The sequence below is a fragment of the Arachis duranensis genome, chromosome 5 (genome assembly GCF_000817695.3).
Source record: "Arachis duranensis cultivar V14167 chromosome 5, aradu.V14167.gnm2.J7QH, whole genome shotgun sequence".
Classification (NCBI taxonomy): domain Eukaryota; kingdom Viridiplantae; phylum Streptophyta; class Magnoliopsida; order Fabales; family Fabaceae; genus Arachis; species Arachis duranensis.
In genome coordinates, this window is record NC_029776.3 from 102644364 (window position 1) to 102666976 (window position 22613).

At 34.7% G+C, this 22613-nt stretch overlaps 2 protein-coding genes across 2 annotated transcripts; one reads left to right on the forward strand and one right to left on the reverse strand.

Moving 5' to 3' along the window:
- Positions 1 to 11268: 11268 nt before the first annotated feature.
- Positions 11269 to 17817, reverse strand: LOC107491263 (uncharacterized). The gene is made up of 8 exons (XM_016112074.3): positions 17255 to 17817; positions 16450 to 16574; positions 15834 to 15871; positions 15068 to 15178; positions 14894 to 14973; positions 12025 to 12061; positions 11790 to 11831; positions 11269 to 11702 (listed from the first exon to the last, which is right to left on the reverse strand). Exons 1-8 carry the CDS (start codon positions 17555 to 17557, stop codon positions 11617 to 11619), a joined length of 822 nt encoding a protein of 273 aa, XP_015967560.1. The 5' UTR covers positions 17558 to 17817; the 3' UTR covers positions 11269 to 11616.
- Positions 17818 to 20808: 2991 nt separating this feature from the next.
- On the forward strand, positions 20809 to 21423 carry LOC107490906 (uncharacterized). The gene has a single exon (XM_016111710.1). It carries the CDS (start codon positions 20809 to 20811, stop codon positions 21421 to 21423), a length of 615 nt encoding a protein of 204 aa, XP_015967196.1.
- Positions 21424 to 22613: the final 1190 nt, after the last annotated feature.

Below are 22613 nucleotides of genomic sequence, written 5' to 3' on the forward strand. Positions count from 1 at the left end.
TCCAAGGGGTGGAGCTAAGATACACCAGGTTGGAAAAACTAGCTTACGCCTTGTTAATCTCCTCTTAAAGATTAAGGCAATATTTTCAAGGACACCCAATCACCTTGAGAACTAAGCAGGTGATCAGACAAATTCTACAGAAACCTGACCTGGTAGGGTGAAAAATGGCCTGGGCAATAGAATTGTCTCAGTATGACATTCGGTTTGAACCCTGACATGCGATCAAAGCTCAAGCGATAATTGATTTCTTGGTTGAAGTGAATGGAGATCTTCGTGGGGAACCAGACTCCAAGTTGACAGAGCTTACAACCAAGAATTCAGAGGAACTGGGATCATTTTAAAGAGCTCAGAAGGAATAACCTACAACAACTAAACAAAGCCATGATAGGCAGCTTAACCTTAGGCAAGGAGGTCGGAGTAGCAAAACTTTAAGTCAACAACGACTCCCAAGTCGTGACCTTACTAGTAAACGGGACCTACTAAGCCAGGGACCCACTGTTGCAAAGGTATTTAGAGGGAACAAAGCAGTTATGCAAGGAGTTTGGGAGGTAGTAGTCCAGCATGTGCCCAGGGAGAAAAATGCTAAGGCGGACTTTTTGTCAAAATTGGCGAGCACCAGACCCGGAACGGGAAACCGATCTGTCATCCAAGGCTTGGTGAAGGAGCCATCGGTGACACTCTGTTTGACCCAAGGTCAGGAACCCCTCTCTTGGATCAAGCCGATCTAAAGTTTTCTCGAAGAAGGACTTCTCCCGAGAGATGAAAAAGAAGCTAAAGCAATAAGAAGAGAGGCTGCTAAGTACACAGTAATATAAGGACAGATGTACAAGAGAGGGCTTAATCAACCCCTACTGAAGTGCTTACGACCCGACCAGACAGAGTATATCCTAAGCGATGTCCATGAAAGATGTTGCGGCCACTACATAGGGAGAAAAACTTTGGCTCGAAAGCTCATTAGAGCCAGATACTATTGGCCTTCTATGATGACGGATGCTCACGAGTTCATGAAGAAGTGCAAGAAATGCCAAGAAAATACGAATTTTCACAAAGCACCAGTAGAACAGCTAAGCTCCATCCTGGCCTCCCGGCCCTTATCCCAATGGGGAGTCGACCTCTTGGGTCCGTTCTCGGTGGTCCCAAGATAGGTCAAGTACCTCATTGTGGTCATTGACAACTACATTAAGTGGGTAGAGGCTGAACCATTGGCCATCATATCATCTGCAAACTGCCAAAAAAATTTTGGTGACAAGTGATCGCTAGGTTTGGGATCCTGAAGATCATTAGGTTAGATAATAGGACGTAGTTTTTCGACCAAAAATTTGGGGAGTTCCTAGAAGGATGTGGAATTAAACAGAAGTTTTCTTCCATGGAGCACCCCCAAAGCAATGGACAAGTCGAGGTGGCAAACAAGGTTATCCTCAGTGGATTAAAGAAGCGTCTGGATCAGAGAAAGGACTCCTGGACAGACGAACTAGCCTCTACTTTGTAGTCTTACAGGACAACACCGCAATCCTTGACCCGTCTCCAATACTCCGTCTCCCTTTCCTTTTCAAAAACTCCCTCCCTTCCAAAATCTTTTTCTATGCCCATGAAGCATTCTTCTGCTTTCTAGCCTCCCAAAAATCGCAATCTGAAAAGTAGATAGCTTTCAAAATTTGTGTCCAGATAGCATCTTGGTTTTGAGCTAATCTTCATGCTTGTTTCACCAAATGGGCCAAATTTTGACTTCTAATCCACCATTCTCCTTACTTATTATTGAAATGTCTTTCCTTAATAGCTTCTCTTTTTTCCATCCTTCGACCTTGCCTTGTATCTTTTCCTCAATTAATTCAAGAGCTTTACTTTTTGACCTTCCCCAACTAACTGGCAATCCTAAATATTTGTCGGGATTATCCCATGCAGCTGTCTCTAAAATTTTATCAATGTTTATCCTTGTCTGAAGCGGGCCTTGGCTTCTATATGCAATTTCGGACTTGTCTAAATTAATCCGCTATCCCGACGCCTCTATATATCTATTTAACATTTGAATAATTTGGTAGATCTCTTCTTTTGCCTTTGCAAACATAATAGAGTCATCTGCGAATAACAAATGAGTTAACTTAGAGGTTGTTGGTGGAATTCTCATTCCCGAAATGATATTATCATTCTTCCCTGTCTCAGTCCTTGTTGTGGTTTATTTGATAACTTTCTGTTAACCATGAACGTATAACTCACACTTTTAACACATCCCATCAATAATTGTACCCATTTGTCCCTAAAACCAAAGGTCCTTAATACTTCTTCCAAAAAGTTTCACTCTAATCTATCATAGGCCTTATTCATATCCAGCTTGATTGCCAATTCATGTGCACCCTCCCTTCCTTTTTTATTCAATATATAAAAAGCTTCTTGCACAATAATAATGTTATCTTGAATTAGCATACCTCTAACAAATGCACTTTGAATTGAGGAAACCACTTTTTCTAGCACTTTTTGCAGCCTCAAAATCAATACTCTTGAAATAATCTTGTAGAAAAAGTTATAACAGCTTATTGGTCTCAGTTGATTCAAGTTCTTCGGATGCTTTGTTTTTGGAATTAGCATTATAGTTGTTTTACTTATTTATTGTGGCATGACTCCATCCTAAAAAAACCTCTTCACAATTGCACACACCTCTTCTTTGATTATATTCCAATTTTTCTGATAGAAAAGACTATTTAGTCCATCTGGACCAAGCGCTTTTAAACCTCCCATGCTGAACACGATTTTCCAAACCTCTTCTTCCTTAACATTACTGCATAGTTCCTTATTCATCTCATCAGTGATCCTTTTTGGAATTTTCTGCATGCAATCTATTATACTACTTCCTTTAGGCTCACATTCTAGCACTATTGGGCAATTATCTGAGCTGATTATCAGGCAGGAGATGAGCTTAGCATTTGGAAAAATCTCTCTCCATTTCCATGTTACTAATGCTCTGTCAAGCCTCTCCCTTACTATTACTCCTCTCCTCGGATTGCTAAACCATGTATATTTACTCCCTTTCAGCTCAATATCTATTAAGTTGTTCTTATCGATAAAACTCCTAAAATTTTCTATTTCAAAATTTTATGTTTAGACTGTATAGTCCTTCTTTTTCATCTTGAGATACAATATCATTAAAGTCCCTGATATATAACTGCGATTCTCCTTTGTTTAAGTTCATATTCGAGAGCTCCATCTATAATTTTTTCCTATTTTTAAAAGTAGGATTACCATATACAAATGTTACAATCCATTCCTTTCCATTTCTATCCTGCATAATCGCTCTAATATAATTATCACACCAGCTATAAATATTAATATTTATATTAATATTCCAAAATAAACAGAGACCACCGCACAACCCCTGGGGTTCAGCACAAAAGGAGTATCCAAAATGAAATCTTCTTTTTATCCTATTAAATTTGTCTAGCTTAGTTCTAGTTTCCATAAGAAAAATAACATCAGGCCTTATCATTTTACATATGCCCAAAAGTTTTGAAATTGTCGAGGTGGCCGCTAAACCTCGACAAATTCCAACTTAAAATACTCATGGTTGAGGTTGGGACATGTTAAGGTCCGCCTCCTCAGCCATGTTATTCTCAACAGCCTGTGATTCAATGTTTTTTTTCACAAAGTTATCCTTACTCTGTTCTCCTCATTCTGAGTTTTCAGCCTCTTTGATGCTTGATCCCCTTCATTTGTGCGATTCCCTCCTCTGTCTTCATTGGAGATTAAGATCATTCCCTTGCTTTCCCTCTTCCTCTTTAGGTGTAACCCTTTTTTCATGTTTAGCGCCAGCTCAATTTCCCAGCCTATTGTTTCCTCCTTCTCAGCAACCTTTTTTTCCTCTTCTCCATCATCATCACTAGCCAGCTCTACATAGTACAACTCTCCTTCATCATTGTTATGCACCAATTTTTCTTTACTTACAACTCGCTTTTTCTTCTATTCTCCTTGGTCTCTATACCTCCAATGCTAGCTCATTGTTTCTATGAGTTTGGGAATCTAAATTTTCATGTTGTTACTTCTCATTGACTCCTTTTTGTTACTTCCAGGGCTGCTGTCCTCTCTTGAGATCCTAATTTCACCCTTTCTGTTATATTTTCATATAGGCTTGAGTGTTTTTCCATTGGTGTAATGCTCTGATATCTTTGTATTAGACTCTTGTATTTTAAAATTTGGCTCCCCATTTTGGCTGTGTCTCCCATTGTACATTCCTTCTTTTATTGGGCTTTCTGATTATTTTGATTCTCACACATTCTATTCATATTCTCTTGAACATTTGCATTGAGCCATTCTCTTATTTGTTGTTTCTTTTGGGCTTCTAATGTGTTGTTAAGGACCAGTTCTTGTTGGACACTGATACCCCCGTTTACACTCCCTCTTATCATTTGTTCCATACTCTAAGACTGATACTCTAATTCTTCAATCACCCTTGAATTTTGTGCTTCTTTTCTCTCCTCTTTTTCCTAATTTTTGGGGATATTGTCTCCTTTGTCATCCTTTCTCCAATTTTGCAGCTCCTCGTTTCTTCCAACTCCCATGATTTTTCCACTTTCTTCTTTAGTCAGAACTTTTCCTTTTTCTTTCCTACCTACTCCGCTCTCTTCCGTTCCTTGTCGATCCTCACTCCCCCTATCCTCCTGTTGTTTTCCACGTAGCTCCATCTCCTCTCCCATCTCCTCCTGACTACTTTCTTTTGAAGTTCTCCAGTCAGATTGCCCAATATTTTTGGCCTGTAAAACTGCTAGTCCCTTATTGTACCATGGTTTTTACAGGTCCCATACTGTCATTGCCATTTCCTCCTTACAATCCTTACTCCTATGCCCCAGTCTGCCATAGTTTAGACAAAAGCAGTCTTGGAGTCATTCATATCAGATATAAATCTAGACTTTGGGCAGCTCCACCCTTTCTAACCAAAACCCAGTAGGTAGTGGTTTAGCTATGTCAAGCGCTACTCTGACTCTCAAAAATATTCTCAATAAAGTATTGTTCCTCTTTGGATCTTCCAGTTCACTAACCATACCATCATATTTCTTATTCTTTTTGCTATTTTTTTTCGTTAGCTCTAGGGGGTAATCCATGTATTTGTACCCAAAACTCCATAAAATCATGCTTAACTTCAAGTATGAACTCACCTCCTAACCACTCCTGCAAGTTCAAAAGTTGCCCCTTTATGTACTAGGGGCCCTATTGAGGATCTGTTTGCCTCTCCTGATGTCCTCGAAACTAAACAACAGGGTGTTTCTTCTTACCTTTAAAATAACGAGTCCTTTTGGATTTTCCTATATGCCAATGATGTTATTCTTGCAAGCCTTCAGGTTCATCTCTTTGTTGCATATAAATTTGCCCACCAAGTTCTAACATTCTTCCTTATAGTGTTGATTTGTTTGTTTTTGGATTTTTATAGAGATACCTTCAATGGATTGCAAGCCGAACATTGTTCCCTCTAACTATCTTTTTCTTTTGTGCTTTCCTCAAACCAGGACAATGCTTTGCCTTTCTAAGTCTACATGGAGTATACTCTGGTGTATCTATAAGAACCAGAATTACCATTTTAATAAAATAATAATTTTTAATTGTCCAGAATAGGTTCAAAAATATAGAAATGATATTTTGAAAATAAAAAAGTGAAATTTGAATTTAATAGATTTTTTTGAGTGGAAAAATGTATCTTTTGCGAAAATTTTTTGTAAAAATGCCTAACGGTGCTTAAACCGGTATTACCGGCTCTAGTCTATTCGATACCGCGTATTTTGGAAAATAAGATTTTAAAAATTGAATTTATTATTTTAAAAGAACAAAAATAATTTAGAATCGAAAATCAGACACTAATCTTAAAGGTTTTGGCCCAAAGTGGCAAAACGGACCTGAAACGCTAACGGATTGGATCAGGCCCAAACCGGACCCAAGGCCTAACATATATATGTATGTTTAATAAGCTTTCAGCTTATTTTCCATAAAAGAGAGAGTGGGACCACTGTGAGTGAAGAGAAGGGAGAAGAAAAGGGGTGTCATTATTCATTGTCACCTTCTGGGAGCCAAAACTTGAGATATGGTGCTCCGATTGACGAGCTGTTTGCGACCACACGAAGCTCTCGTCGAGCCTGTCACTTCTAACTAAGGTTTGTAGGTAGGAACTCAAAACTCATGCTCCAGTTTCCTACCCAAACATTTTTGCATTTTTACGTTTGGTTTTTGAGTAGATTTTATAATTTTGTTTGTTTAGGGGTAATATAGTGTTAGAATATTGTTGAATTTTACCCCTAATCTCGTTGGGTAAGGTAATGTCTCACTAAATCCTTGTATTTAATTATTTTTTTGAACCCTAGGTTTGATGTTGGTATGTTGTATGATGTTAGATTGAGTTTTGGTGTTTGTTGGAGTTGGTTTGAGGCTTTTGGATCGAGTTTGGTGGTTTTATTTTCGTATTTGGTGCATATTGGGAATAGATCAAGGTATGATTTTGGTTTTCTCTATGTAATATGTAATATTTCTGGACACTTAGGCTAGTAGACCTTAGGATAGGATTGGATTGATTGTTGATAATTGTTAAAATGAGGTTGTTGTTCATAAATGGGGTTGATTCTTGAGTTAATGTTGCATGATGATGAATTATTGATGTTGAGCTATGATTGGTGGTGGATGACTATTATGATGATGATGGGTGGTAAGTGATGAATTGATGTATGAGGAATTATTGATGTGTGATGTTGTTGCATATTGTTTGAGAGATAAATTGTATAAGCTGTTTTTAACTTCCAAAACTCTTTTGTATTTCAGTTTGACTAGCCGGCCTAAACTCCGCAGTCTGTGACTAGTCCTATTTTTTTAATATCATACTTATATATATATAGTTTATTTTTATTATTACCTTGTATATCCTGGAGCTATCTACAAGGTTTTATATGTATTATGTCGTGTTCTGTTACTAAACGTTTTGCATATTGTAATTCCGCTTTATGCGACTTTGAGCTTTATTCCTTCATCAGGCTTCTAGTTATATAAATTCTTGGATATATATTATATATTATAAGCTTTAGAACTGTCATCGAGCGGTTCGTCCTCGTGAGCCTGAAGGATGGACCGATTGTGCTTCGTTGCACACTTTGGGTCGTTTTTCTTTCATGCTATGTATGTTATCTGCTTGATATGCATAACATGCTTGTTTGTGAGTGTCTTTGGTGATAATTGAAGCACTAGGTTTGAGATATTGAGACTGATCACCTCGATATCAATTGTTTGGTGTAGACAGGATCCCAAATGGCAACTCACGGACGAGGTCAATCACATTAACGGAGAGATATTGAGAATGATTAACCTAGTCAATGCGTTACGAGCTCAACATGTTTCGGAAAACCAGTTTGTGGAGTTTGCGGCATATCAGTTTATGGGTGAGGGTCGGCACTGGTGGCAGGGGAAGTGCCGACTGATGCAGCTACAAAATGAGACAAATATTTTTGCGGTTTTTAATAAGGATTTTCAATTTCTAACATGTATGGCCGTGAATCATGTTGAAAAAGTTTTAAAGCGTAGAATAATTTTGAAATTTGGTTTGGAACTTTTGGTTTAAATGATTTAGTTTTAAAACTAAGTCGAAACTCTTGGTTTAAATGTATGGTTTATAGAAAAAGTGAGTTCTATGATTTTGTTGTTTTGTGAATTTAGTTTGTAATTTAACTTCTCGAAAAGGATTCAAATTGAAAAGTTATGATTTAAGGATTTTAATGAATTTAAGGAAAATCATGATTTAAAGTGATTGATTCAAGAATAAATGATTTTTGAGTCTTTTGAAAAAGTTTTGACATTGAAAATGTTTAGATTGAACTTGTTTTGAGAGCTTTACAAAATGTTGCAAAAGGAGTATTTGGTTTAAAGGGAAGTTTATGTTCGAGGTAGTAGAGTAAGTCAGATTCTTGGTGACGAATAATTAGAGTGACACAGCGGAAGGCGAGAGGGAACATCGACACGGTAGAACTACGGTGGATGAGAGGCTTTGACGACTTGTTTAGGTTGACAACGTGGGTAATAGAATGCTTCGTGGAGGAAATATGATGCGATTTGAATTTTGAGGACAAAATTTCTAATTATGAGGGGAGAATGTAAGAACCGGAATAACTGCTTTAATAAAATAATAATTTTTAACTGTCCGAAATAGACTCAAAAATATAGACTTTGAATTCGATGGATTTTTCTGAGTGGAAAAATGTATCTTTTGTGAAAAAATTTTTGTTAAATGCGTATCGGTGCTTAAACTGGTAGTACTGGTTCTAGTCTGTCCAGTACCACGTATTTTGGAAAATAAGATTTTGAAAATTGAATTTATTGTTTTGAAAGGATAAGAATAATTTAGAATAAAAAACCGGACACTAATCTTAAAGGTTTTGGCCCAAAGTGGGTCAAACGGACCTGAAACGCTAACGGATTAGACTAATCCCAAACCGGGCCCAAGGTCCAACATATATATGTATGTTTAATGAGCTTTCAGCTCATTTTCCATAAAAGAGAGAGAGAGGGATCAGCATGAGTGAAGAGAAGGGAAAAGAAAATGGGTGTCACTATTCATTGTCACCTTTCGGGAGCCATAACTTGAAATACGGTGCTCCGATTGACGAGTTGTTTATGGCCACGCGAAGCTCTCGCCGAGCACGTCATTTCTAACTAAGGTTTGTAGGTAGGAACTCAAAACTCGTGCTCTAGTTCCTGCCCTAACATTTTCACATTTTTACGTTTGGTTTTTTAGTAGATTTTGTGATTTTGTTTGTTTAAGGGTGATCTAGCATTGGAATATTGTTGGATTTTGTCCCTAATCTTATTGGATAAGGTAAGGTCTCACTAAACCCTTGTGTTTAGTTATTTTTGTGAACCCTAGGTTTGATGTTGGTATGTTGTATGATGTTAGATTGAGTTTTGGTGTTTGTTGGAGTTGGTTTGAGACTTTTGGATCGAGCTTGGTGGCTTCATTTTGGTGTTTGGTGTATATTGAGAATTGATCAAGGTATGATTTCGATTTTTTCTATGTAATATGTAATATTTATGGACACTTAGACTAGTAGACCTTAGGATAGGATTGGATTGATTGTTGATAATTATTGAAATGAGATTGTTGTTCATAAATGGTGTTGATTCTTGAGTTAATGTTGCATGATGATGAATTATTGATGTTGAGCTATGATTGGTGGTGGATGATTATTATGATGACGAGTGGTAAGTGATGAATTGATGTATGAGGAATTATTGATGTGTGATGTTGTTGCATCTTGTTTGAGAAATAAATTGTATAAACTGTTTTTAACTTCCAAAACTCTTGTATTTCAGTTTGACTAGTCGGCCTAAACTCTGCAGGCTGTGACTAGTCCTTTTTTTTAATATCATACTTATATATATATCTTCTTTATTTTTATTATTACCTTATGTATCCTGGAGTTATCTACAAGGTTTTATATGTATTATGTCTTGTTCTATTCGTACCTGTGCGTTTAGTATCATGTGTGAACGTTTCGCATATTGTAATTTCGTTTTATGCGACTTTGAGCTTTATAAGTTTAGGTAAGGTTTTAGAACTGTCATGTCACTTTGTTATCCTTCACTTTACGGTTAGAGGTAAGGTTTAGGTAATGGGGTGTTACAATATCCGCTTGTTTTAAGTGATTTGTGGCTCCCTTCTGGACAAGAAAACTCTGGTTCCGAGACCTCGCAAGCTCAGAGGACTCCCATGTAGTAGGAGAATTCCAAATGCCTTTTACTATACAGTTGTAGTGAGAGTTTTTTCATGTACACGACATGAGACTCTGTACGTAGGAATGTGCTAGCTGTCCATGATAGAGAAGGCTTCGTTGGTGGGCGTTCAAAGTCTCTTCTAAAGACCCTAGAGCCGCAAGACATACATGATGGCCCAAGTTACACCTTTGTGGACGTAATTTTTGTGAATTGAAATGTAGGAGTTGTAGGAATAATTAGGATCTGAATTACAATGACAAAGATGACAGTCGAGTATGGTGATACAATGCCAATGAGGTTGAGATTGATATTGAGAATTACCACAGCCTTCTCATGGTTTTAACATGATTACAATAATGAGGACCCATGGATACTTGTATTGGGATCATATGTGGTTCTCTTCAAGTTCGAAAAGGGATCTGTTACTCTTTCAAATAGGATTCCTCTAAGAAAATGTGATAGAGCACTATTCCTTCAATCATTTATATATTCTATAGACTTCTGGGAAGTTTTGATGATACCCCTTGTAAGATGTATGACTATAAAACTGTTCAGGTTAGCTACGGAATATGTGGGTCTTGTAGTTAATTGACACTTGAGCTCAAGGCTAATAAGACACACATTGAAAAAGTGCATTTGTGTGTATTATTTGGGTGTGTTTTATTGGTTATGACTACTTAACTATATGCCTACGTGTTTGCCATTATGCGAACTAATTGTAAAGTGTGGATTGAAAATTGTATGTCTTGCTTATGTAAAGGAGGTAAGGAGGATGGTCAGCCTTCTATACATCCCAAAGGATTAGACAAACCCATAGCAACGATCAATAGCGCTGTTACACGTCGTTAGTTAGATTCTTATCAAATCAATTCATGATTACCTCATATAACATGGTCAGCCTTCTAGCGGAGATATATAGCATCGTTATGCACCCATACCAAACCAAGAACAATCAACTGCACTATTGGTGAGGAGTTTGATGATAATAGCTGTTAATCTCTCAAAAATAAGATGGTGAAAATTTGGATCTGATATTTAAACATAAGCAGAAAGATTGAAAGTGCAACCTGGCCGTAGTTCAACGCGAGTCATAGCAAACTCACTGCAATTCCTGCCCAACAACCTTCTGGCGTTCGTTTCAAAATGATCACAAACTACCAAACACTCATAATTGAATCCTTTTTTTTTTTGGTTTCCACTTTCCATCACTTATACATCCATTGATATCCGACTAATCCTGCTTGAAAAACTGTTACTGTCCTCTAACTATATCTTGACTCCACAACACATTAATATCGCGGATTAATAATTAATTGGCATTGTAAAATATTTAAATCGAAATACGACCATGTATGATCTGAATATTTCTTTATCTAAAGGTTTCTAACTAATACGCCGGAAATTTCTTTTATAATTGAATTGCGGTGCCAAACTATATCGCTTAAAAAGGAATACCTTTTTTTTTTTTTGGTGACTGGAAAGAAAAAAAAAACAACCAAGGAAAAACAAACAAGAAACTGTTTAAGAAAGAAAATGAAATACCTATTTAAATTAACTTCATAGAAAACAAATAAAACCAAACAGTTGCACCTGCAATGCTTAGAAGACAAAGTACAACTGCAAAAAAAATGCCTAAATACTTGGTAAGAATTTACACCATAATGTCTTCAAAAGAAAAGAATGAAACAGAAGCTGAGACTAAATGAGTCACTAACAAAAGATTCTTTTTTAAAAAGGAACGAAGGTAAACTTATATGGGACAAATGATATTATCCCTAATTTATGTCAAAACTCCAGGACTACGTTATGAATGAAGTCATGCTTAAAGGTTGTCAAGTATACTTAGCCATTGTGTCAATCTCACCAACCATAATTAGCCACTTGCTTATATCATCAACTCATCCTCTTTTTTGACAAAGATTTTCTTCTTGAAATGATCTCAGCTGCCCAATTTTTCCCTATTTCAGTCTGAAACTTTCCTGAAGGCCAAACATGAGCAGAGGCTAAGGAAAAGTTTAAACAAAGAAGTTCCATTTCATTACTAGAGAATGTTTATTTAACTCTACCTGCAGTTGAAATGAAAAATTCATCCAAAACCTTTCCATGTTCTGCCAAAAAAATATAGAAGAATTTTAGCATTAAACAGCACATCATGACTATTCAGTAAGTAAGGTCAAACTAGATTTAAGGAAACATTATCAGCTCGTCAAGAAGAAAATCAGTTGTTTAAAAATTCCAAAATTAAGGTTTTAAAATGGTTTCAATTCAATATAGGAGAAAATGGATCTATCCATAACTCACCCGTTTCATATTCCAGTGCTTGTAGAATCATTTCAACCTGATCAGAATTCAGAGAAGCAAGGGAAAGCAATTATAAAGAAACCACAAGATCTCAATTGACAGTTCCAACTCCAGACATGCATGTTGTGATAACATAAAGGGAAAACACACTATATGTTCCATAAACTTTCTCCTACATAAATTTAAACAACAAACACTTGAATCCCTTGAATTTTTTAATATTGATATATGATATTGTTATTAATAACTTGAAATTGATCATGGGTGGATCATGGTTATCTTGATAATCATTGATGCCAAAGTTTCACCATGATTAAACAGAGTACACCGCCTTGTTAAGTACCTAAGTAAAACGGGGAACTAGACCTCAAAAGCTAACTATTAATGGGGAAAGACTACTTTCCTTAAATCCAACATTAACATCCAACGCTACTCAATGTGGGACTTTGAACATCTCATAATACCTGAGTCCCTAAAAATACATCAGCAGTAGGCAGTTGGCTATCAGCTACCAGTATCCAGTATTCATCCCAATCTAGCCTCTAAGTAGCCCCTTCTGTGCTGCCAACAACCAGGTTCTGATACCAATGTTAAATGGGAGAAACACCTTAAAAGCTATCTTTTAAGGGTGAAGAATCACTCTTCTTAAATACAACATCAAGCATTTTATGCTACTCGATAGAGGACTTTGGGCACCCCATAATACCCAAGTTCCCCTAACAACCTTTATCACCAGTGTATGTGTTCAAAGTATTCAACACATTCGTCATTATTCATTTTCCTTAATCACTCAAGTTGCAAGAGGATTTATAACAGAACTGAAACAAGTAAATGAAACCATTAATCTGGACCATAAAGTTGTACAAGAAAATTTTATGTAGGTGTAACCGTGTAAGAAAATCCAAGAGGTGAAAAATTAAAAAAAAAAATACATTTTTCTTGGATAAAATTGAATGCAGTACAGGCTAATTAAGACACAATAAATGTAGATCTCATGCTTAGTGGACTTAGAAGGCTACATTTAGTTTACTTGCTTTATTCAGAATTAGACTGCAAAAATTTTCAATCAATTTTTTAAGTTTTAAATATAATGCTTCTAGGGATTAGACATCTTTGATGGTATATACAAATACACATGTGACTAAAGCATTAGCAGGATCTTTCATTATACATGACTTTTCCTCTCAAACGGGTTTAGAGACAGGAAATTTCACTTTAAATATTTTTTTAATTTGTTATGAAGATCCCTGATCCTCCCATTTTCTTCTAACATTCTTTTCTCCATCTTGTTTGATTCATGTCATGAAGATTCGACAAAGTTTTATGTTTTGTTAACTGTTGAAGGCTTTACATAATCCTTCTCTTTTTCTAGGCTTGGGATTGACTATATAATATAGGCAAAGTTTGATCCATGTAGCCAACACCACCTAGTGGGATAAGACATTGTTATTGTTGTTTTTATGTGTGTGTGTGTGCGCGCGTGCGCACGTGTTGTGTTTCTCAGAAAATATGAGTTATAGTGGCACTGAATGTCACTACTAAGCAGCAATATAGTAACTAGAAGTTGTGATTATCTATAGAGAAGTTAATTGAAAAAGTGTTCCAGCAATTTTGTACTGATAAAGCTAAAGTGTAATCATGCCTTTGGCTTTGAACTTCAGATCTAGCAAAGTAGATAGGCTAATTATAATTAATAAAATGAGTGAAAGCAGTGAGTTCCTTTTCTTTTTTATGAGAAATCTTTAGTAGGATGCCTCTACTCTTATTTATTTTTTTGAGAAATCTTTAGTAGGATACCTCTACTCTATTCCTAAACACTATTTTTAGAATCAGGAAGCTAGCTATTTGTGTGTTTCTAGACATAGATCTGACTGGGGTTATTGATTCTAGAGAGTCTATCACTTGTGCTATATAGTTGAAAATATTTTCCAAACACCTACAAGCAATGTTCTAAAAGCCGAACCAAAATTCGAACTAGTGAAGCTAAAGGTTTAAAGGTTCAACTCCGATATAATAAAATAATATATCAATGTATAAAATATATTTTTTTAGAAAAAAAAATCCTTTTATGTATTATTATTTTGAACCGGTTAACTGCCAAAAACCGAGTTAGTTCAACCAGTTTACCAGTTTCTTTTACTGGTTTTTTCAGTTTTTGACCAATTCACGTGCAACCAGTTTTTACCCCAAACTGGACCAGTCTAGTGGCAAGTTCCCGGTAAACCAGGTCAAACTGGCCAGTTCGAACTGGTTCTCGAAACTGTCTACAAGCTGCTAGGTTGAGACACATCAATGATTATATATCTAAGAAGTCTCCTCGCACAAGAAACATTTTTGGGCTTGATGCATGGATAATGCACATGTCCATCTTATCTTGTGACTGAAATCCTTAATTTGAAAGAACTGGGACAACATGGATCGAATTCTCACCTTTTTTGTCATAAATTTCTGATACCATATCAGGAAACAATCTCTCCCAAAAGCTTAAGCTGATGGGTAGAGGTACTTGTATAGTTTTACTATATCCAAAGGCTACAACAAAACCATCTTACTAGGTTATATTGACTATATGGGCCAAAAGCACCATTGCACCCTCTCATAGATCATGTCAATTTTGTACACTCCATTTATGCTTAAATTATGTTAACTAAAATCTCAACATATTAAACTCGTGCTTTCCCACATTTCCTCACAAAAGAATTTACTAGTAATGTAACTCATAAAAGTCACTGCTGATCTTTGCATGATTCCCCATATGTTGAAATCGATGTTCACAAAACTATGTGCATTTAAAGTTATTGTATTTAAGTGCATTTCCAAGGATCTATGTGGCGAGAAGGCTTTTCTGTATAAGATAGCATATGTGTACCTTGTCAAAATCTTTTACAAGATTAGCCTCTTTAGAGGAATTGTTTTCATACTCTTCCCAAAGTTCTTTGATCTCCTCAGCTGCAAAATAAGAAAGGTGCCATCAAAGTAAAACTTTGTTTCATGATTTGGAAAGTTTAGTGTAAATCTACAAGAAAATATAATTTGCAATTACCCCTCATCCCTCCACCAAGAAGTTCACACATCTCACTCAAAGCTGCTTTCTCCCTTTTGCTCTTTTCAGCCTTGGGCACCCCATCAGATGGTGTTATATCTCCTACAATAGCTATTGAATGCAAAAATGAATTTAGATTACAAAGCAATATCTCCAAGTAGACTAGACTTAAGCCCTTTTCCTTTTATCTTTCTTTATAGAAGATACTTATGGATAAAGAATGTGCTCATTGCCACTTACAAAAGCAATAAAGTCACAAATCAGATGAGTCAAATATTCCAATATTTTTTTACGGACTTTTGCTTGCCAAGTACAAATTAGCTTTTGCAAATATTTATTCAAAACATTCCAGTTGGGAGTTTCATCTTGCTTATTCTTTGATTCATATAGTCAATATGTATGACTAATTAACAATTTATCAAGCGACATTCACTAACATGTCTTTGATACACTGATTATTATTAAGCTGGAGAAGTGAATCTTATAAAGGACAAAACTAACTAAGATCAAACATGCTTTGTGTCAGAACTTTCTGGTCACATGAAAGAACCATCAACACATCTTCTAAAAGTTGTGCTGCAGTGGAATTTTCAATTGTTGCAGCTAAGAAGAACAAGCAATAAGTCCGTCGCAAGTCATTTGAAAATGATTTTGCAAATTTTTTATTCTATCCAAAACAATAGCAAATCAACCTGTGTAAAACTTTCCATCAATACTTATTATCAAACAGCAAAAATTATTCTGTCAGAAGGCATTAGAGAGATACCTTCCGCAATATCATGCACAAGTGCTATCTTGATACATCTGCACAACACAAAGAATGCATAGAGAAAATCAGGCGGACATAACACAAAAGCAAGTCCAGAAATATGAATAACATGAACAGAGGCAAGAAAGCTAAGTAAATTACTACAATGATGATGAATACTGAGACAAGGAAGTCTCAGTAAAAAAATCGATGAGGTGGATATAAATACACTGACTCATACTATTAGATACCTACAATTTAGAGAGTAAAACAGTGAGATATATATCTGATCACATTTTCTGAAGCAGCAAGCAGTTTTCTTATTAGTGAAATTACGCTAATTAGTGGACCATCTAATTTTTTTAAGTTGATATTTATAAGATGCACCTGATCTAAAGTAACTTTCTCGCCCTAACAAAACTTTTGAATGTGTGCCACAGCAAGTGTTATGATATATAATTCAAGCCAAGCAACCTCAAAATAGTAGGATCATCATACTTCCATTAATCATGGAATCTAAAGATGTATGTATTACCCCCAAAAACAGGATAGCAGCTTACCATAACAACTGAACAGAATGAACCCAAACAAAAAAGAAAACAAATTTGAATAATAGCAAAATTCAATTTGAAACCTTTCTCTATTCAATCCAGGTACATCGGCAGCAATCAGTGCCATCAAAGCCATTCGATACATATGGTCAGCAATCGATTCAGCACTCTTTATCCCATGATTAATCCATCCTTTCCGCTTTGTGGTCTATGAGGAACATATGCATGGCAAGAAATTACTACATTATTAGTGAATCACTGTTGTAGAACCACAGTTTACATCTTCAAAATATTTTTATATACCTAAGGTAGCATCATCTCCAGATGACTAGTTTCATTTGCAGAGTAAGAAAATTTACAAAAGCACTCAATAAAATTAATCTGCTGCTCCTTTGCATTAAAGTAAATAAAACAGTGAGATATATATCTGATCACATTTTCTGAAAAATGGTTCCATAGCCCACCAGAATCATAAAGATAGCCAATTTCAACCTATGTAATAACATATCTAGCATCCAACCCAAAATATAATACTGAATTACAATTACAATATCTTATCTTATATACCTATACATATGACAAAATTTACTGGTAAAATATATTCCCATGTATGGGATTCCCACAAAAACCCGAGTCTACGGTAACACAATTCATTATCAATTGAATAAAATTATAAAAAAGAAAGGGTCAAATTGGGATTTTTTCGGATCATATGTTTTCTCCACACTGCTTCACTTTATTCTAAGAAATTATGATTTTCAAAGACAGAGAGATGATGACAGAACAAAATAAACCGATTAAACCATAAAGTAAGGGGAAAAGGAGAAGAGAGAAAACTGCGATTTCTTACATGAAGGGTTTGAGTGATGAACTCTTTCCTTCCATTACCTTAAGGCGATGGCAGAGGGTGAGAAAATCGATCACGGAAGAAGCGGAGGAAGAGGATAACCCGACGGAGGTAACTGAGTTATCTAAGCTGACCCGCCTCTTGGGTCCACCAACAGGACCATCCCTATCGGGTGCCTGGGCCCGAACCGATAAGAGCCTGAGGCTCGGAGCGCTGAGGCGCGGAGCGTCGCCGAAGAAGCCGGGCTTTGAATTGGGCGCTCCGAGAACGGAACGAGACGAAGAAGAAGAAGAAGGCAAAGAGGAGAATGGCATGCAGCAACAAGATGCTGAATTAATCGCCATTTTTTCTTTTCTTTTTCCTATAAAAAAATGCGAAATTGGAGGCACTCTTCTTTTTCCGCTTAAAAATTAAGTTTTGATGAGAGAGAGAGAGAGAGAGAGAAGGGGGGGGAGAGAGAGAGTGTGTATTGGGAGTATTGTCAGCGTTTCGATTGGTCCGTCGTGGTTGGTGGTTGCCACTTTCCGTTTGGTTTTCCGACTAGGTTTCGGAATTGTGTTTGGGTTGGATAGTAGGTCGGATCACACACGCATGGAAATGAATTTTCTCAATTTTTTTAACATCTAAAAGAATAAAGTATAATTTTTTATCTTTAATTTTATAAGTCACCAAAAATAAATATAAAAAAATAATAAAGAATTAGATTAAACAATTGATATCATCTAATTTTTTTTATTGAAAAGGATCGACTCCCCACTCATTAGGTCTACTACCTATATGAAAATTGAATTCCCTCTCAAATCATTTTAGTTATTAATATTTAATTGTATTGTTTTATATAAATATATTCTTTTAAAGATACATAATTGTATTGCTTTGTAAAAGAGAAATATAGTGTTTATTATAGACATAAAGACAAAAGAAAAAAAAATATTTTGGTAAACACTAAATATTAGTAAAAGAAAAATTAATAAAAGAGATTGGAGATTTACAAAAAACTGTGCTCTGTAAGTTGAGTCATTCTTTATTAAAGCTTCTTTACAATTTACACAATTAAAATTGTCGCTAGGCGCTAGCTACTCATCTTTAAAGATTCCTAAATTTCTCCTTTCTACAACACCTAATACAGAAATATAAAGAAGGCTATAAAAGATTGTCCTCTTTCAATGCCTCTACTTGCCGTTACCACTAGACTGTAAGCTCTATGTTTTTATTTTACACTAATAGTTCAAATTTATTCCTATACTAATAAGTTCACGTAATTATTTTATGAGTCAGTGCGAATTAATTCAAATTAATTTCTAAGCTAATAATGATAATAATTAATAATTATTCAATTAGTTTTCGTCTAACAATAATAATTTTGTTTACATTATATCATCTTTTAGTTAGTTGTTAGGATTTTTGTTTTAAATTCAAATCAAAGTCAATTAGGTTTCAGAAAATTTTAGGTATAAGTCAACTATAAAAGTACGAATTAGAGATGCATAGCACACCTCCCTTGCTTAGTATAATTAATTACTCCATTTAAAATTTTTCTATTTTTTAACAACGACGGTCTGTGTTTACAAAATTGTTAAAATCAATCCTACGACTGATAATTTATGTATACGTATATGAGTGATAAGGTTATGGATACTACTGAATAACAGTGGAATATAATGTTGTTTCCTTTTAATTCTAAGGATAAACTATTTTTTTTTAATAATATAAGATAATTGATGTATCATCTTTAATGATCATAGGAACATACATCTAATTCAAATTTACTAACCAAAGAATTAGAAATAATGTGCATAACTGAAAAGAGAAGACATCTGAGACAAAGAAAATCATTGTTGAAAGAATTGACTATAAATCTTGCAAGAATTTTTGAAGAAGTTGAGGATATTACTAAAAATACGACTCTAGTAAATAATTATGTGCAAATTGAATACCCAGCTATATTCGATGTTACTGAAAATATAGATAATTTAAGAAGCAGTAATATCAACACTTTATTATTTACTATTGTTATGCTTTTTGTAGACAAAAAATTATTGATTAGTTACAAATTTTTAAAATTCTGACAAAAATATGGTTATATATTATATTTTTTGTATTTGAACATTAATTTATTGTAATTCTTATTATTTGATTAATGTACATATAAAACTTAAACCTTGATCTTGACACAATAAAATCATATTATATAATCTCATCTTTTTAATCTATAGATTGCAGCCATTGATAATTTTTTGTAGATATTATTTTTATACTTCATATGATGAAGAAAAGGTATATTTTTATATAAAGTATTTGTTACAGATATAACTAAAACAGAATTTACTAGTTTGGTGATTATTAAATGTAATAGATATTGGTGATCCAGAATTTTTTTGTTGCCATTATAATGCTATAATGTGGTATGAGGAGAGATCATAGAATTCCAAAACAGGATCTAATATTGAGTTCTCAATATGTTGTATGCGAGAAAAAATACAACTGCTATTTTTGCAACATCCACTTCAACTCTTACAAGATTTAATATTTGGAGCAGACCAAAAAATACAAGAAAGAAGCGTCGAGTATGCAACCTTTATCAATGGTGAAAGTCTATTTCAACAATCTTGGTTAATTGCTTTTTCATGATTAGAGTACAAAGATTGACCTACTATCGAAACAACCAAGATAAGGTGACAAGTGATATATATAAAGAGATTCAAGATGATACCCGAATCTTTCATTGGTGGCATGAGATACATGTTTAATAATTGTCAAAATGCTATGACAATTTGTAAGAAATATAGATATCTAGACCTCTTCATCACAATGATATGTAACTCGAGTTGGCAAGAGATTTGCAGAGTTAATAATCCAAAAAACTTAAAGGTTGAAGATCAACCAGATATATCGTGTATTAGGACAGTTAATGGTACATGTGATGTTTACTATATGAGAATTTTGTTAACTATTCAGAGAGGTTGCATAACATATGAGTCTGTTAGAACAGTTAATGGGATTACATATTCTAACTTCTAAGATGCTTGTTATTCCATGGGACTACTGTGTAACGATAGAAAATTCATTACACCTACTAATGAGGTAGCTGAACTTTCATTTGGTCATCAATTAAGAAAACTATTTATGATGCTACTCATATCTAATAGCTTTAGCAAACCAGATCGTGTTTAGAATGTAATTTGGACATTATTTTCTAACGGGACACTATATGAGAGGAGAAAAGCATTGAAAAATCAAGGTATTTCACTATGTCTTTTTTTATATCAAGATTGTATTCTCTTATTACTTTTATTTTTATTAATAATATTAATAAATTTTATTTTGGAATTACTTATTAAATATTCATAAAATCATCGTGTGCTTTTGCTAGGACATGACTGATGACGAATTAAAAAACATTTGCCTTATTGAGATTGAAAAGATACTCAATAGCAATGCAAGATCTTTAAGAGACTATCAATCAATGCCATATTCTGAGATGTCTGATATTTGCTTTTTTCAGAATAAGCTAATAGAAGAGGAGTTAGCATATGACACAAATGAGTTGACTCATACAAACTTATATACGGAACAAAAGATGACTCATGAGTAAATGTTAGTATTCGATGAGATACACAATGCTGTTATTGCAGACTCTAGTGGTTTTTACTTCATTTATGGGCATGGTAGGTGTGATAAGACATTTATTTGGAATGAACTTTCTTCTGCTATTTGGTCTAGAAGAAAGATTATTTTAAATTTCGAATCCAGTATAATTGCATCGTTACTCCTACCCGGTGGTAGAACGGCTCATTCTAAATTTTCAATACCCATTACAATCACTGATGAATCTACTTGCAACATTAAGCATGACAGTTTGAAGGCTGAGTTGCTAATCCAAAATAGCTTAATAATTTGGAATGAAGTTCTAATGCTCAATAAAATGTGCTTTGAAGCACTTGGCCAAACGCTCAGGGATCTTATGTCAGTTACTGATCAATATAAGACACATCAACCATTTGGTGGTAAGGTTGTGGTTCTAGGAGGTGATTTCAGACAGATACTTCTGATGATTTCGAAAGAGAGTAGACACGATATATTGTCATCATCTATTAACTCATCCCATCTGTGGTTGTTCTGTAAGGTTCTTAAGCTACATACAAACATGAGGCTTCTAATGTCTTCTTTGGGTCAACAAAATGGTGAAATGAAGAGATTTGCTAATTAGATTCTTGATATTGGAAATAGAAATATTGGTTTTGCTGTTGGTGATGAGTCAGAAGTTGAAATTCCAGGTAATCTACTAATTATAATTACTGATGACCCTCTCTCTCATTTGATAGACTTTGCATATCCAAATTTGTTGCAAAATATGCAGATTACATGTATTTTTAGAGTAGGACAATTCTTGCACCCACGCTCAAGAGTGTCGATAAGGTAAACGATTTCGTCTTGACAATCTTTTCAAAAATGGTAAAGGGGTATTTAAGTTCTAACACAACATGTTAAGCTGATGAGAATGAAGATGTACAATAAGAGTGGTTCACATCAGAGTTTCTAAATGACATCAAATGTTCGGGATTACACAACCACAAGTTTACTTTGAAGTCAGGAGTCGCTGTAATGCTACTACGAAATATAGACGAGACTTCAAGTTTATGAAACGAGACAAGACTAATAATTAACGAACTTGACAACAAGGTAATTAAAGCGACGATCCTGACTGGTAGAAATATTGGCGAGAAAGTGTATATTTCAAGAATGAACTTGATCCCTTCAGATTTAAGATTGTCATTTAAGTTCCAACAGCGACAATTTCCATTAACAGTGTACTTTACAATGACCATCAACAAGAGTCAGGGTCAATCATTATCACATGTAGTGCTTTACTTGCCAAAATCAGTGTTCACTCATGGACAACTTTACATTGCTTTGTCAAGAGTTAAAAATCATAGTGGCCTCAAGGTTCTAATTCTAGACAATGACGGCAATCCAAAGTCATCAAAAACAAATGTCGTGTTCAAAATTTTTTTTAATAATATTTAGGTAAAAAATAGTATTTTCATTTTAATAACATGTTATGATTACACTTTTGTACAAATATTTACTGTAGATATAACTAATTTATCTAGAACTCTACTTTCATACTTGAAATGAAATATGTAACAAGAAGCACAACATCATATGTGAGGTTAGTAAAATATTAAGTTGTCGATAAATTTTCATTAGCCTTTTGATATAAAGTTTAGCGTAAAATTGATATGCTACTATTATAGTTATATATGTTCTTATTTTTTCAGGTCTCTTTCCTTATGGTTCAAGAATATTATAGAATTCAAATTGTTATATTTGCATTTTACTTTGAATAAAGATAAACAACATATTCAGTACGTTTATTATATAATGACGATGATAGTA